The sequence below is a fragment of the Rhodamnia argentea genome, chromosome 8 (assembly GCF_020921035.1).
Source record: "Rhodamnia argentea isolate NSW1041297 chromosome 8, ASM2092103v1, whole genome shotgun sequence".
NCBI lineage: Eukaryota > Viridiplantae > Streptophyta > Magnoliopsida > Myrtales > Myrtaceae > Rhodamnia > Rhodamnia argentea.
The window spans coordinates 4898055-4909897 of NC_063157.1; the positions used below are offsets into that span (position 1 = coordinate 4898055).

Genomic DNA, 11843 nt, shown 5'->3' on the forward strand with positions numbered 1-11843 from the left:
GGGAATATAATAACCCGGATGAGTCGGTCAACCAGGTCTTGGAGAAGAACCAAGATTTTCCTTTTCATCTTCTTCCCTGCTTGAACTCTGTCGACGACCAAGGCCAAAAACGATTGACTGATTACCTCAAAATGTTTTGTAAGGATTCTGAAGCTTTGAAATTAGCTTAATGACTAGTGGTGACTTGGTGAAAAAAGGGCTTTAACCAACAAAATAGGGAAAGATAGAAGTGAATAAAGAGTGACGGAATGGTTTATTTTGTGCTACCTTCTTTCAACTTCATCGGAATCCACTGTATCGGAGTACACAACAGATCAAATAATGCCAATATCTCTATCGATTCGTTATATGTTTCCATCACGCACTTCAAAAGAGTTCATGATTCCGATTTCGGTAGATTAGCTCAATTACTGTGGCCGGCGAACAAATGCATTAGCATCACAATCACCACGGTTTTTGCTACCATCGGAGAAAAAGTGTACATATGAACAAATGCATTAGTATCACAATTACCGCGGTTTTTGCTACCATTAAAGAAAAAGTGTACATACAAACAAATGCATTAGTATTACAATCACCTCAGTTTTTGCTATCATTAGAGAAAAAAGTGTACATAAATATATGTTGAGAGTGCACAAGTGAAGCCCAATTCCTTCACCCGAAGAGAACGCCAAGAGAGAGCTCAAGTCCGAGTCCATTAATATATTCAGTTGGACCTACCTTCACTCAATTGGACCAATTCTCCGATATGAGATTTCTCTAATACAACTCACAACGTGCATCCTAACAATCTACTCTCATGTTATCATTCTGCATCAATATATCTTAACTTGAATCTCCATCAACGCTCATCGAGCTCGGCCCATCGGTCACATGTGCATCATAACAATCTCTCTCTCACGTTATCTTTTTGCACCAATATATCCCAACTTGAATCTCCATCAATATCCATCGATTCATAGCCTATCGCCTCGGAAACTCGGTTGGTCACCGAATTCCTTCCTTGAGATGTTCATCAAACACCAATACAAATTGAGAGTGGACCACCAATCAACCATCGACTACGATGCCACCATTCAACCATCGACAGAAGTCTAAAACTTTTACTTGGGAAGATCGACAAGAAGGAGCCCAAGTCCGAGCCCATCAATATATCCAGTTGAATCCACATTTGCTCAAAAGCTTAAGGCAATGAGTTATGGGCCAACTTGGATTTATTAACTACTCTACACCACATCAATTCTCCTATGAGAGATTTCTCTAACACTACTCATGCGTGCATCCTAACCATTTAAATATGTTAGGCTCTTAAGAAATAATTCTTTGGCATTCTTTTGTTTCTTCTCATATTTCCAAAACATTCCTACCATCCTTACCACAAATAACACTGAAATTAAGCGGACAGAAAAGCCTTAGAGCAGTCACTAGGTTTAGAAGATCGAATTTGTTCAAGAGTCATTGACCAAATCAGTCTAAACGATAACATGCCAGGAGTATTGTTGAAAAATTCTTCCTTGTAAGGGCGGAAAATCCGGAGGTAGTTGTTTTTTTGGGTTCAATCTGTAAAATACCATAGGCTGCAGCTTTACTTATCCTTCTGGATAAAGCATAAAAGAAATATTTAATCATGCATATCTTACTTGGATAATCCAATGCCCGGTTTGGTTTTTCAGGTCCCTCGGCTTGTTTGGTTCAATTTCAGTGACATACATCAAGTTCTCTGATACAGAGGAGAGCGGGACATTATTTCATACGATGGATATGCCACGTGGAGTTACCAATCAATCAAAAGTGAGATGCGTAATATATGGCGCTGCCAAAAAGGATGAGATCCATTGCACACCGGCAAGGGTAATTGGTCTGTTACACTACGTCATCACTTCAAATGGTGTATCCATCACATAAACTTCTTATTTGGAGAGCATAGCATCTTGTTGTTACAGGAAGAGCATCATTTGAATACGACGAACATGGAATGGAAGAGATAGAAAGTTTGAACTAACTTGAGATGCAAACTTTAAGGCATAATGCTTGAGTTCTGTGATGAGAAAAGGTGACGACAAAGCTTTACCTTTGTGTTCCTAAGAGAACAGGTCACACAATGTACAAATCCGCGGACCCAGTACATGCAGTTAAATCGAACCGTATGTCCTTCCACTTGATTTCTTTGCTGCATAATCTGGTGCTTGTTCCCAAGAGGCTTGACTAGCGAAGGCACTGTTTATTTCCTCAGCTCGCGAATAGCCGCTCCTCCCACCGCTCACCTTTTAGTTACATTCCAGGTTATACATCAATGAGAAGATAAGCAGACAAATAAGAGTCACTCAAAGTTGACAATCATTTACTAGCTGTACTAGCTGAACTTATGATTTTGTTTTTGAACTATAGAACTGGTTCCTAAATGGGGAGCGCAATAGAGGCATGACAGTACAAGCTTCTTTCTTTTATCCCTAGGAGCCTTGACAGGACAAGAAATGAACTAGCATATGGAAAACCCACTTACAGTTTCCAGGCAAGCAGATAGAATGGTTATACCAGGTAATGCATCAAGCCCACCCTGCAAACAGTGAAGAGGCAACTTATTTACATGGTTAGTGAACTATGACATAACATACAAGGCCATCTAATCTTTAACTGCACAAGTTGCACAGCCTACCTGACGTTCCACTTGTATCTTGTATACAAGCCCTCCGACGCAGAGGAAAGTTGATAAAATAATGCATCTGGTCAATGACAAATCATTCAGAATTAATTTAAGAAAAGGAACACTATCACAAGATCCCATTTTAGTGATTAGAAAAGCAAAAACCTAGCATCATGATCTAGAAATTGTTTAAGCTACAACTACCTCATGGATGAAGTGATCTACGAAAACATACCAAACTTCTATTATTTTGATGCATGTTGGTTACTTGGCATAATAGGGACAAACACAAAAGGAAAAAATCCCACCACGTATGTCACAACCTTAGGTTCTCTATTTAGCACCCCTTGGTAGTTAAATAGATATTACTGACAAACAGCACATGAGAACAAAATCAAACTAATAGTACATGCAAGACAGAATCCCAAATACAGCCCATCCTTGTACAGCATCTCCTCCTTTGTCCTCCCTATGTTCTGCAGAATTTCGCAAAATCAACTGAACAAAATCAGTTAATCGGCAAGTCATTAACTGAATATGCGCTGTAAAACCCACTCGAGCAAGTGAGAGAATAAGAGGAGTGTTCCGTTGAATGAGCTCACCACATATTTTGGAAAGCGTAAAATGAACAGGTTCATAACCATCCACAGGTAATGTGATCCCAACTTCGTAAGGAGAATCACGGGGTGTCTCACCTGAAAAGGTAGAAACATGCAAGTTATAAACATGATAATTGCTGAATGTTACTGCTAAACCAGCAGTTCAGGTTGGGATCTCATCCATACATCTCCAGTCCAAAACTAGAGTTGTTGGAGACAAAGTTGTGGGATGTCTGCCTGTCATTGCCGATCCAGATAACTTGACATCCAATCCTTTCTCTGGGAAAACCTAAGAAAATAACGCAATTTTAAGCAAATAGATAGCTGAGTCATTGCACGGTCGAAGGTCTTTAAGTAAGGACGAAGGACCTTGACAATAGGTTTTTGCACCAAATTGGAGTGGGAACTGATAGCAGTCATGTAAAGGGCTACATGGGCCTGCTCTGTCCTAAAACTGCAAGAGGTAACTCATGGTATTAGTATTGGGATGATCATGAATGGCATGTTTAATTAACATGGAAAACTAAAGCTGGTTATACTTATTGGCTAAGGAAAGTTGAGGAACAATAACACTATAGTTAAAAAAAAAAAAAAACATACATTGCCTACCTGAAATCAGGGTAAGATTTCTCAAAACCAGGCTGAGTCAGGCCATTATAAACCTACAAAGCGCACCGCATGCAACTGTCTCAGTAATTCATACAAATGCTCATATTGTGGCAGTGTGGATGACCGGGTTCTTACAATTTCCCAGGACCGCGGATGAAAACCAATAGTAAAGCCCTCAAACACCCTAGGACCCTGTTTCTCGCATGGCATGGCAAGTTCTACAAGAACTCTGTAAGGAAGAAAATAACCAGTACTCAAGAACAAATCAACGATCCTTACCAAAAAAAAAAAAGAACAAATCAACGAAGGTACTGCTTAGTTACCGTATCAGAGCAAGAGAACAATCTTCCACATTCCTTAGGAAATAACTTTCCGCTTCCAGCATTATATTCCTTTCATACTAACCAATAAAAACCATATCTAAACGGCCCAACTCCCTAAGGCCTCTCAGATCATAAACCAACGTCATCCAGCTGTGCAATCTGGTTGAACCAGTTGCAAAGTTTACACATAGAATATGCAATGTATATATTGGACTACCAATATAGCACAATACGCGTGAGCTCCGTACACTTCCTGGAAGGTCAGGATCAACTCACCTTGCTTTTTTGCTTCTTGGTAATAAAGTTGAAGGTATTTTAAAAATTAAGTATTTTCTATAATGAAGAGATGTAGCCACTAGCAGTCAAGTGGTAAAGTGCCGTAACTCTTTCCGAGAGGGCAAAGGTACCAAAAATGCCCTTCAAAATATCTTTCAGTTTTTGGTTGATCAAAAGATCCGTCAAATCAGTTTCTCGCTAGCTAGCTTTGTACTCGACATTTGTAGCATTTGCTTGCTCCAGACAACCAAAGACATCACACCTCAGCAAGAAAACACAATAAATTTCTTATGAATCTTGATGATTCAAACCGGAAGGTTTTTCAGCAACCATAGATTTGCTCTGGATGGTTCTCGCACAATTTAGGAAAAGAAACCAGCATTTCCACACATATGCATCTTTGGGAGATCAAGGCAAATAATCCAGGTGACAGTCACCTAGATTTTTGTAGAGCATAGAACTTCTACACAAAAATGCTATAACAAGGACCCCAATCCAAAAAATGATACAAGAAAAAGGGCAATGTGTTGATCACCTGCACGGAGACTCGTAGGTAACATCGCATATGCATCCAAGTTGACCTGTCATGAGACACCCGAATGCTTAGCATATCCCAATTCTATTTGCAGTCAATATTCAGCTACCAAAGTACTCTGCAGCATTTTCATAGAAGAATTTGCCAAGTTGTGCACGCTAAACTAGCTTACACCAAAGAACTACAAGTTTTAACTTTAAAACAATCCCCAGAAATATTCACACACCAAGAAGGCCATGCACATTACTCATGTACAAGCCAAGATATTAGCTTGAGCTTTCACAAACCTTTGCATTTGCTTTTTGAACAACTCCCGCAAATTATGTTCACCTGAAATTATACAGAAGGAAAAGGCAATCTGATGTTTCTTTCACGTAACCACACAAACGGAAAGGGACAGAATGGGGTAGGTAAAGTGAGCTCCAACTCCATTTGACTACCTACCCCATTCGGTTGGGCTTGTTCTGTGGCCATTCCAGGCATCAGAATAGCTTATTTTGTAGATTTTACAGCACAAAAGGAGGTTTGCTGGTATACCAACCTGAGCTGTCCGTCCCAATTTGTCATAGCTCTTTTCACAATTTCTCAGGTCACCATTGTAAAAGCGCTGTAAATTCAGAGAAGACATAAATTTAGCTTGGGAATATGGGGTGAATAAAGCTGCACTGGGAACTTCTCAAGGGAATAATCACAGTGAGTATGGGTACTTCCCACCTTTAGAGCTCATCTTAGGCTAATGACTGCTAAAGAAGATGACCATTTTATGAGCAGAAATGAACTGGGAAGTAAGGTGACATCTATTTAACTTGAGATATCAAAGTTCTATTCACCATAATCAAGCTTAGACGGACAGCTCACCAAAGAACTATGCAACATAAAAGAGAGCATACTTGAACAAAATTGACGTCTCCCGAACCAGCAGTAAAGTAATTGAACTTATCAAATCGGCCAAAATCCACAAAGCCCTGTGATGTTATAAGATAAACAGCTGATCATTACCCCAGATGAGTATTGAGTATATCATGGAGATAAACTTTGCCCTCAAAGAATGAGAATTCTAGAACTACGCGTAAGGTGTAAACGATAATGCGCATGCATTCTTTTGCCATGTTAAATGTACTCTCTGATATTCCATCTATCAATAGTTGTAATTAGACCCGTCCCTTACTAATTTTTACAAGCAATTGACTAAAAGGACCTCAGCAGGAGTCATAGAATAATTGAAGCATAGTAGTATTTAGAGTCATTTGCCTTAATTTACTGATTCTACTAGGAAAAAAATACCATACTCCGGTCTACCATAATTACAAAAACATTAGCTGGAACATTCATTCATAGCACGTGAAGATGGCCAGCATGTGAACTTCAAGTTAAGCAGAATACCAAATTGGACCGAGTCTCCACATCTTTGCAGAACCTGACTGCCAAGTCCGCTTCCCCCATCTAGCCCGAAAAGAAAAAACACAAAAAAGACAGTTGATGCAATATCTTGGCCATCGAAAAACATGCCCATGAACTTGAGGTAAATGATCGGAGACAATGGTGACATGACAAGAAGATTACCTTCCCATCGTATTCAAATTCATGGCCAATCCAGCTACTCTGAATCAACAGCTAAAGGAAAACAGCTGCATCATACTTCAGTATCCAAAAAATGCCACCGATGTCAGCATTCAAATTCCATTACGAACTAGAACAATCAGCACAATAACCAAAACCTACAGTGCTAATCTCTTATTTTTCAACTAGACATACTATCAAACACCATCAGTAGAGCAACGAAAGCTGCACGCGCTATGTCATTGGTTTCCACGTGCAGCCACGACACGAGCGCGATTTCGCATCAAACTCTTTCGGCCCGACCGAACAAAAAAGGATACGAAATCAACGAGGTGGCTGGAATTATCGAGCGCGTAGCAGTTGGTGCTCGGCACGACCACAGAAGCAGCTCCAATCGCTCGCGAAACAACCACAACTACACAAGGAACAGATGGCGAAAAACCGGCATCAGATGGAAGCCGAGCGCGTCTCCGTCAAAAACACAGAGCTCAAGAACACGAACGAACGGCGTCCTCACGTGTAATCACGATGCGCAAGCGCGACAGAGAACGGAGAAGCTTCGAAGGCTCGATCATGCTGGCGCGAAGCAAAGGTCCAAATTCCCACCGGATCGCGTCACGAACTGGCGGAGAAGCCAACAATCAAGCCCGGCATTTGAAGACCTCTCGTTCGAGATTCCTGGGAAGCGCGAACAACGTCGCGATCGTCTTCTCAACTTCGCTCCGAATCGTCCATTCCGAAAATCAAATTCAACTGCGGAAATTGGAGAGAGAACTCGAGTACCTGGAGCTGAACTCGGAGTCGCCGCGTCGAGTCGAGTCGAGTGACGATGGCATCAGTAACTTGGAAATGATCAGATCGAAATTTAATCTAAATTAGAAAAATGGCACAAACGGTTAATATATTTGGGCCCAATATGCAAGTCGAGGGGCGACGACGACGTCGCGGCATCCACCCGAGCCCGCCCAACGGCACCTGGGAATTCTCGTTCCGACCCAAAGTCTTCGGCAAGACGCTCTTCTTCTGCAGCTTCGAGTGGCCGGGCCACTTCCACTACTTCGATGTGCACGCGAACAGGAGAGACTCGTACCGGTGCCGGAAGCAATGCCCGTGGCAGATACACCGGCGTCGAGTTTGAGGTTCGTGCCATGCAGCGTCGACGGGAAAATCGACAAGGAATTAAGCTGAAAGCACGTCGTATCTTCCCACCAAACCAACAAAAAACGAAGAAGGAAAAAAGAACAGAAAAACAGAGGACGTTGCATCCTATCCTCCGCTTTGGAAGAGATAAAAATACGACGGTCGAAATTTCACGAAAGTTGTTTTTGTCTTTACCGTTCGTCGAGAAGAGTACTTTCTACCATACCCATAAAGACAGATCATACGAGCGATGTTCATAATTTGATCACCCACTTTCTCACCAACCCTCAAATAAAAGGGCGGATGAAACAGCTTTCGTGAAGTTCTCTGTACGGTGTTAGTGAAAATTATCTAAAGAGTCCCAAATTCATCGTACTATGATCAATTCAATCATAAATATTTCAATTTTACAAATTGAGTCTCAACACATTTTTCACATTTAACCAATTGAGTTCATACCAATCAATTCTAGTTGGAAATCGCTGATATATATGTGGATCATCTTACGTGACACAACTAGTAGTGAAGTAGACAATTTTTGTGATTTCATTAAAATTTTCATGAAATTTTTTTATAATTTTATTTTTTATTTTCTTTTTCTCCTTCCAAGCCCGGGGAGGATCACTTGCCAACCACTACCGGTCACAAGCAAGGGCACAAAGCCCCTGTCGACCACATGCGAGGGCCGAGACTTTGGCCCACGCTCGGAGAGGATTTCTCAGCCCTCACCAGACTTGATTTAAAAAAAAAAATGAAATCATAAAAAAATTATCCATGTTAGACACTATCGATATTTCCGATTAAAATCAACTAGGAGCCATCTCAATCAGCAAATTTAAAAATTAAAACAGTTTAAAACTAAATTGACCAAAATGTAATAAATCTATTTTTTTTTAAATTTTTCTGTTTTACGGGTGTCAATTCAAACCCCGCAACAACAAAAAAAAAAACTGAATTGAACCGCAATGTATTTAAAATTTGCTTTTATTAATTCCCGTTAAGTCTAAAAGAAGTGGATAAACGTGATTGACCACAGGAACAAATCGACGGAAGATGAAGATCGAGAAGGATAATACATTATTCTCTTTCAGAGTGCTGAACTCTGACTACACCACACAAACAGAACAGAACCATGAACAATGGAAGAGCGAAAATAACTAGCTTGAAGATTATACAACGAGGAAGTTACTACAAGCGCCATTGGATTCCGAGAGTCCCAGATGACTGCAACTAGTGATGATGATGGTGACCGCTGGGGAGTTTCTCCTTGATCTTGTCCATGACTCCCTTCTTCTCATGCCGCTCCCCCGTGGCACGGTGGCCGCCCGGGGTGGTGCTCGCGGCGGCGTGAGATGGCAGCACGTCGTCATGGCGCCCCGGCAGCTTCTCCTTTATTTTCTCTTTGAGACCTTTCTTCTTCCTCCCTCCGTGCCCGTCGTCTTCCGACTGCTCTCGGACAATAATCATAAATTATTCGATGTCGCGATCATCGCGGTGGTGTACACTGAGTCATAGAGTGATAACGAGGAAACTACTTACGGAGCTAGAGCTAGAGCTAGAGCTTCCCGAGCGATGGAGCATGCCGCCTAGAGTGCGGTGCTCCGTGCCGACGCCGTGCCCGGTTGCCGGCGGAGCAACCCCTAGCTTCCCATAAGGGTCGCTGCTCGGGTAAACGGGGTTCGCATATTCGTCCGCGGGACGGTTGGGGTCACCATGCTCATCTGTCCACACGATGGGTTTGCCGTGCTCGTCGGTCCGGTGGACGCCTGAGTGCTCGTCGTGGCTCTGGAAATGTGCCATGTCTTCAAAGTCGTATGGACCTTACTCGGTGCAACGAACGCGAATGAAACACGCGACGGGCTTTGACGACGGCAAACCGTGAAAGTCTTTTGAAGACGAAGGAGAGGAGGAGAAGGAGGAGAGAGGGTTCCAGATGTGCAACCCCCGTTGCTCGCGTGGAGGGCGCATCTGGTTACACGTGTCAAATCCTGGGGACGTGGCAAGGGCAGAGTCGTGCGATGGTGTCCCTAAGGAGATGGACCGCTTGAGAAGAAACTAATCGTTCTTTGATTTGATTTCCACGTTTCGTCCCATATGACTTCGAGGATTTGTACAAGGATCTCGCTAAAATTCACACAAGTGCTTATACCGTATCGAGTGACTTTTAATACGTACAAAAAGATAAAAGCTTAAATTATCGAATTAATTTGAAAAAAGAATTCAAAATAATGATCGCTTCAATTACTTATGAAGTTGAATAAACAAAATATATTTTTAATAATAAAAAATAATTATTTCAAAAGATATAATCGATCATTTTTAATTTATTTTTTACGAAATAAATAAAGTTTAAAAGTAATTTATTGTGATTTGACGTAAGTGGCATGGGGACTTTACTTTTGAAAATAAAAATAACAATGGTCATATTTTAGGAAATTATCATACATTCATTGGAGATAAGCTACTAGCTACGTCATGGTATTTTCAAGTACAAAATGTAGAAACAAATTGCCCATATCTATACATACACACATCAAGCTAATTGTCCAAAAAATTCTAAACATATTGTATTTTAGCCAGTTCAATTCTAAATATTTTAATTTTATCAATTAAGTTCTAAATATTTTCACGTTTTGCCATAGTAGTCTACTCGGTCGCTAACATAAATCCTACATAGCACGGTTGGTGCTGGGACGGAGCAGTGCTAGCATGAATAATTTTTTAATTTTTAATGTCTCTAATTTTCTATATTTTTATTGTCTTTTCTCTTCATTTTTCCTCCGCCGGTTGTCGGGCCTTGGCGATGTCCAGCAATCGACCATCATCACGGCTCGGTGACCGATGGAGAAAAAATGAAAAAAAAATTCAATAGAAAACTAATAAAAAATTCAAAAAAGGCTAAAAATTATAAAAATTGTCAACATCGGCGTCGGCCATGCCACATAAGATGGCAAGCATCCATAACAACGATTTCAGGCGAAAATTGATCGAATGGACTATATTAGCAAATTATTAAAAGGTTTATGACTTAATTGACAAAATTGAAAAGTTTAAGACCGAATTAACAAAAGCACAATAGGTTGAGGACATTTTGGACAATTTCCCCTGCAGACATGCATATATGTGTGCGTAATTTGTGCCGACTTCTTTTTGCTTGGTTTTCTTTTTTCAGGAAAAACAAAAAACTCCCCATGTCGATTGCCACAGCAAATATATCTTACCTAATTTTCATGACTTTTACTCTGATTTATTGGATCTTTTGTCGCACACCACATGTCAGGTACTAATGTACTATTCTGGAAGGAATGCTCCGCATTACTTTTCACTTTTCTTGGATTAACCACATCTTTGTAAAGTGACTAGTAATGTTGAATAATATGTATGCACAGAGAAAATAACATTTATTCCATATTAAGTTAGGTAAAATGGATAAAGTTTCTCAAATTTTGATATATAATGAATGAGAAGTGTCTTATTATAGTATCTCTACATATTGTTGATACTTGCATAGTTTTTCCTATTAAAGGTATTTTGTTGAAGAGGATCCCGGCAGTATGTTCTAATCAATTAACTAACGAATAAAATCTGCATCTTCCGGTGTCCCGATTTTCTCGTACTACGGATAATCAATATTTGAAAAGCAGCTCATTAAAAGAGCCTTAGGTTCGACAAAAAAAAAAGAAAAAGTAGCAGATTATGTGTTTCTGAAAAAAGGAAGAAAGCATGTGTATTCTTGCATATGAACATGAGATTTGACCAAAAAGTTTACAAATGATAGCTAAAAACTAACTAGCAATTACTGAAGAGAAAAAGCTAAAAAAAACTAATTGAAGCCCCAATGTAACTTGTAAAAGGGATTTTTTGACCGAGTTTCCAGCTTTAAGGGCCTGGCTCAATTTCACTACTTTGATATACACAAACAGTCAGAGAGGATTTAGACCAATGTGCAAAACATTGATCTTGGACCATATATTCAGATGAAGCACGTTTAAACAACGTGTACTGTGACCCCTGGAACTCTTAAGATCGATTACGAAAATCTGTGTTACGAGGTATTAAGAGAAAGCAAAAGACGAAGACATAACGGTAAACGACACCAGAATAAAGATGCCTTGGTTGAGAGGATACATAATTCTCCCCCCTCAGTATGAAATAAT

General features: G+C 40.3%; 2 protein-coding genes across 4 annotated transcripts; both read right to left on the bottom strand.

Annotated features, from left to right (window-relative positions):
• Window positions 1-1876: 1876 nt before the first annotated feature.
• Window positions 1877-7411, bottom strand: LOC115741310. Of its 3 annotated transcripts, XM_030675155.1 has the most exons (18): window positions 7330-7411; window positions 7064-7224; window positions 6867-6961; window positions 6550-6588; window positions 6370-6429; window positions 5877-5951; window positions 5528-5593; window positions 5274-5316; window positions 4987-5032; window positions 3988-4081; window positions 3853-3905; window positions 3613-3697; window positions 3430-3532; window positions 3247-3339; window positions 3054-3120; window positions 2657-2723; window positions 2504-2557; window positions 1877-2264 (listed from the first exon to the last, which is right to left on the bottom strand). In XM_030675155.1, the coding sequence occupies exons 2-18, from the start codon at window positions 7119-7121 to the stop codon at window positions 2133-2135; spliced, it is 1230 nt and encodes a 409-aa protein (XP_030531015.1). In that variant the 5' UTR covers window positions 7122-7224; window positions 7330-7411; the 3' UTR covers window positions 1877-2132. The 3 variants fall into 3 exon arrangements, with proteins under 3 accessions (XP_030531015.1, XP_030531017.1, XP_048139317.1); XM_030675157.2 differs by lacking the exon at window positions 7330-7411 and having other exon boundaries at window positions 6370-6423; window positions 7064-7323; XM_048283360.1 differs by lacking the exon at window positions 7330-7411 and having other exon boundaries at window positions 7053-7323.
• A 1329-nt stretch (window positions 7412-8740) lies between these two features.
• LOC115741372 (dehydrin Xero 1-like) lies at window positions 8741-9560 on the bottom strand. Its single transcript, XM_048283390.1, has 2 exons — window positions 9232-9560; window positions 8741-9132 (listed from the first exon to the last, which is right to left on the bottom strand). The coding sequence occupies exons 1-2, from the start codon at window positions 9484-9486 to the stop codon at window positions 8917-8919; spliced, it is 471 nt and encodes a 156-aa protein (XP_048139347.1). The 5' UTR covers window positions 9487-9560; the 3' UTR covers window positions 8741-8916.
• Window positions 9561-11843: the final 2283 nt, after the last annotated feature.

Coding starts and splice junctions, on each gene's coding strand:
- LOC115741310 (XM_030675155.1), bottom strand. CDS start 7,121: ATGATCGAGCCTTCGAAGCTTCTCCGTTCTCTGTCGCGCTTGCGCATC. Junction 3,121..3,246: donor TACGCTTTCCAAAATATGTG/GTGAGCTCATTC, acceptor GAAATTCTGCAG/AACATAGGGAGGACAAAGGA. Junction 2,724..3,053: donor TTTGGGATTCTGTCTTGCAT/GTACTATTAGTT, acceptor GTCATTGACCAG/ATGCATTATTTTATCAACTT.
- LOC115741372 (XM_048283390.1), bottom strand. CDS start 9,486: ATGGCACATTTCCAGAGCCACGACGAGCACTCAGGCGTCCACCGGACC. Junction 9,133..9,231: donor GAAGCTCTAGCTCTAGCTCT/AGCTCCGTAAGT, acceptor GTCCGAGAGCAG/TCGGAAGACGACGGGCACGG.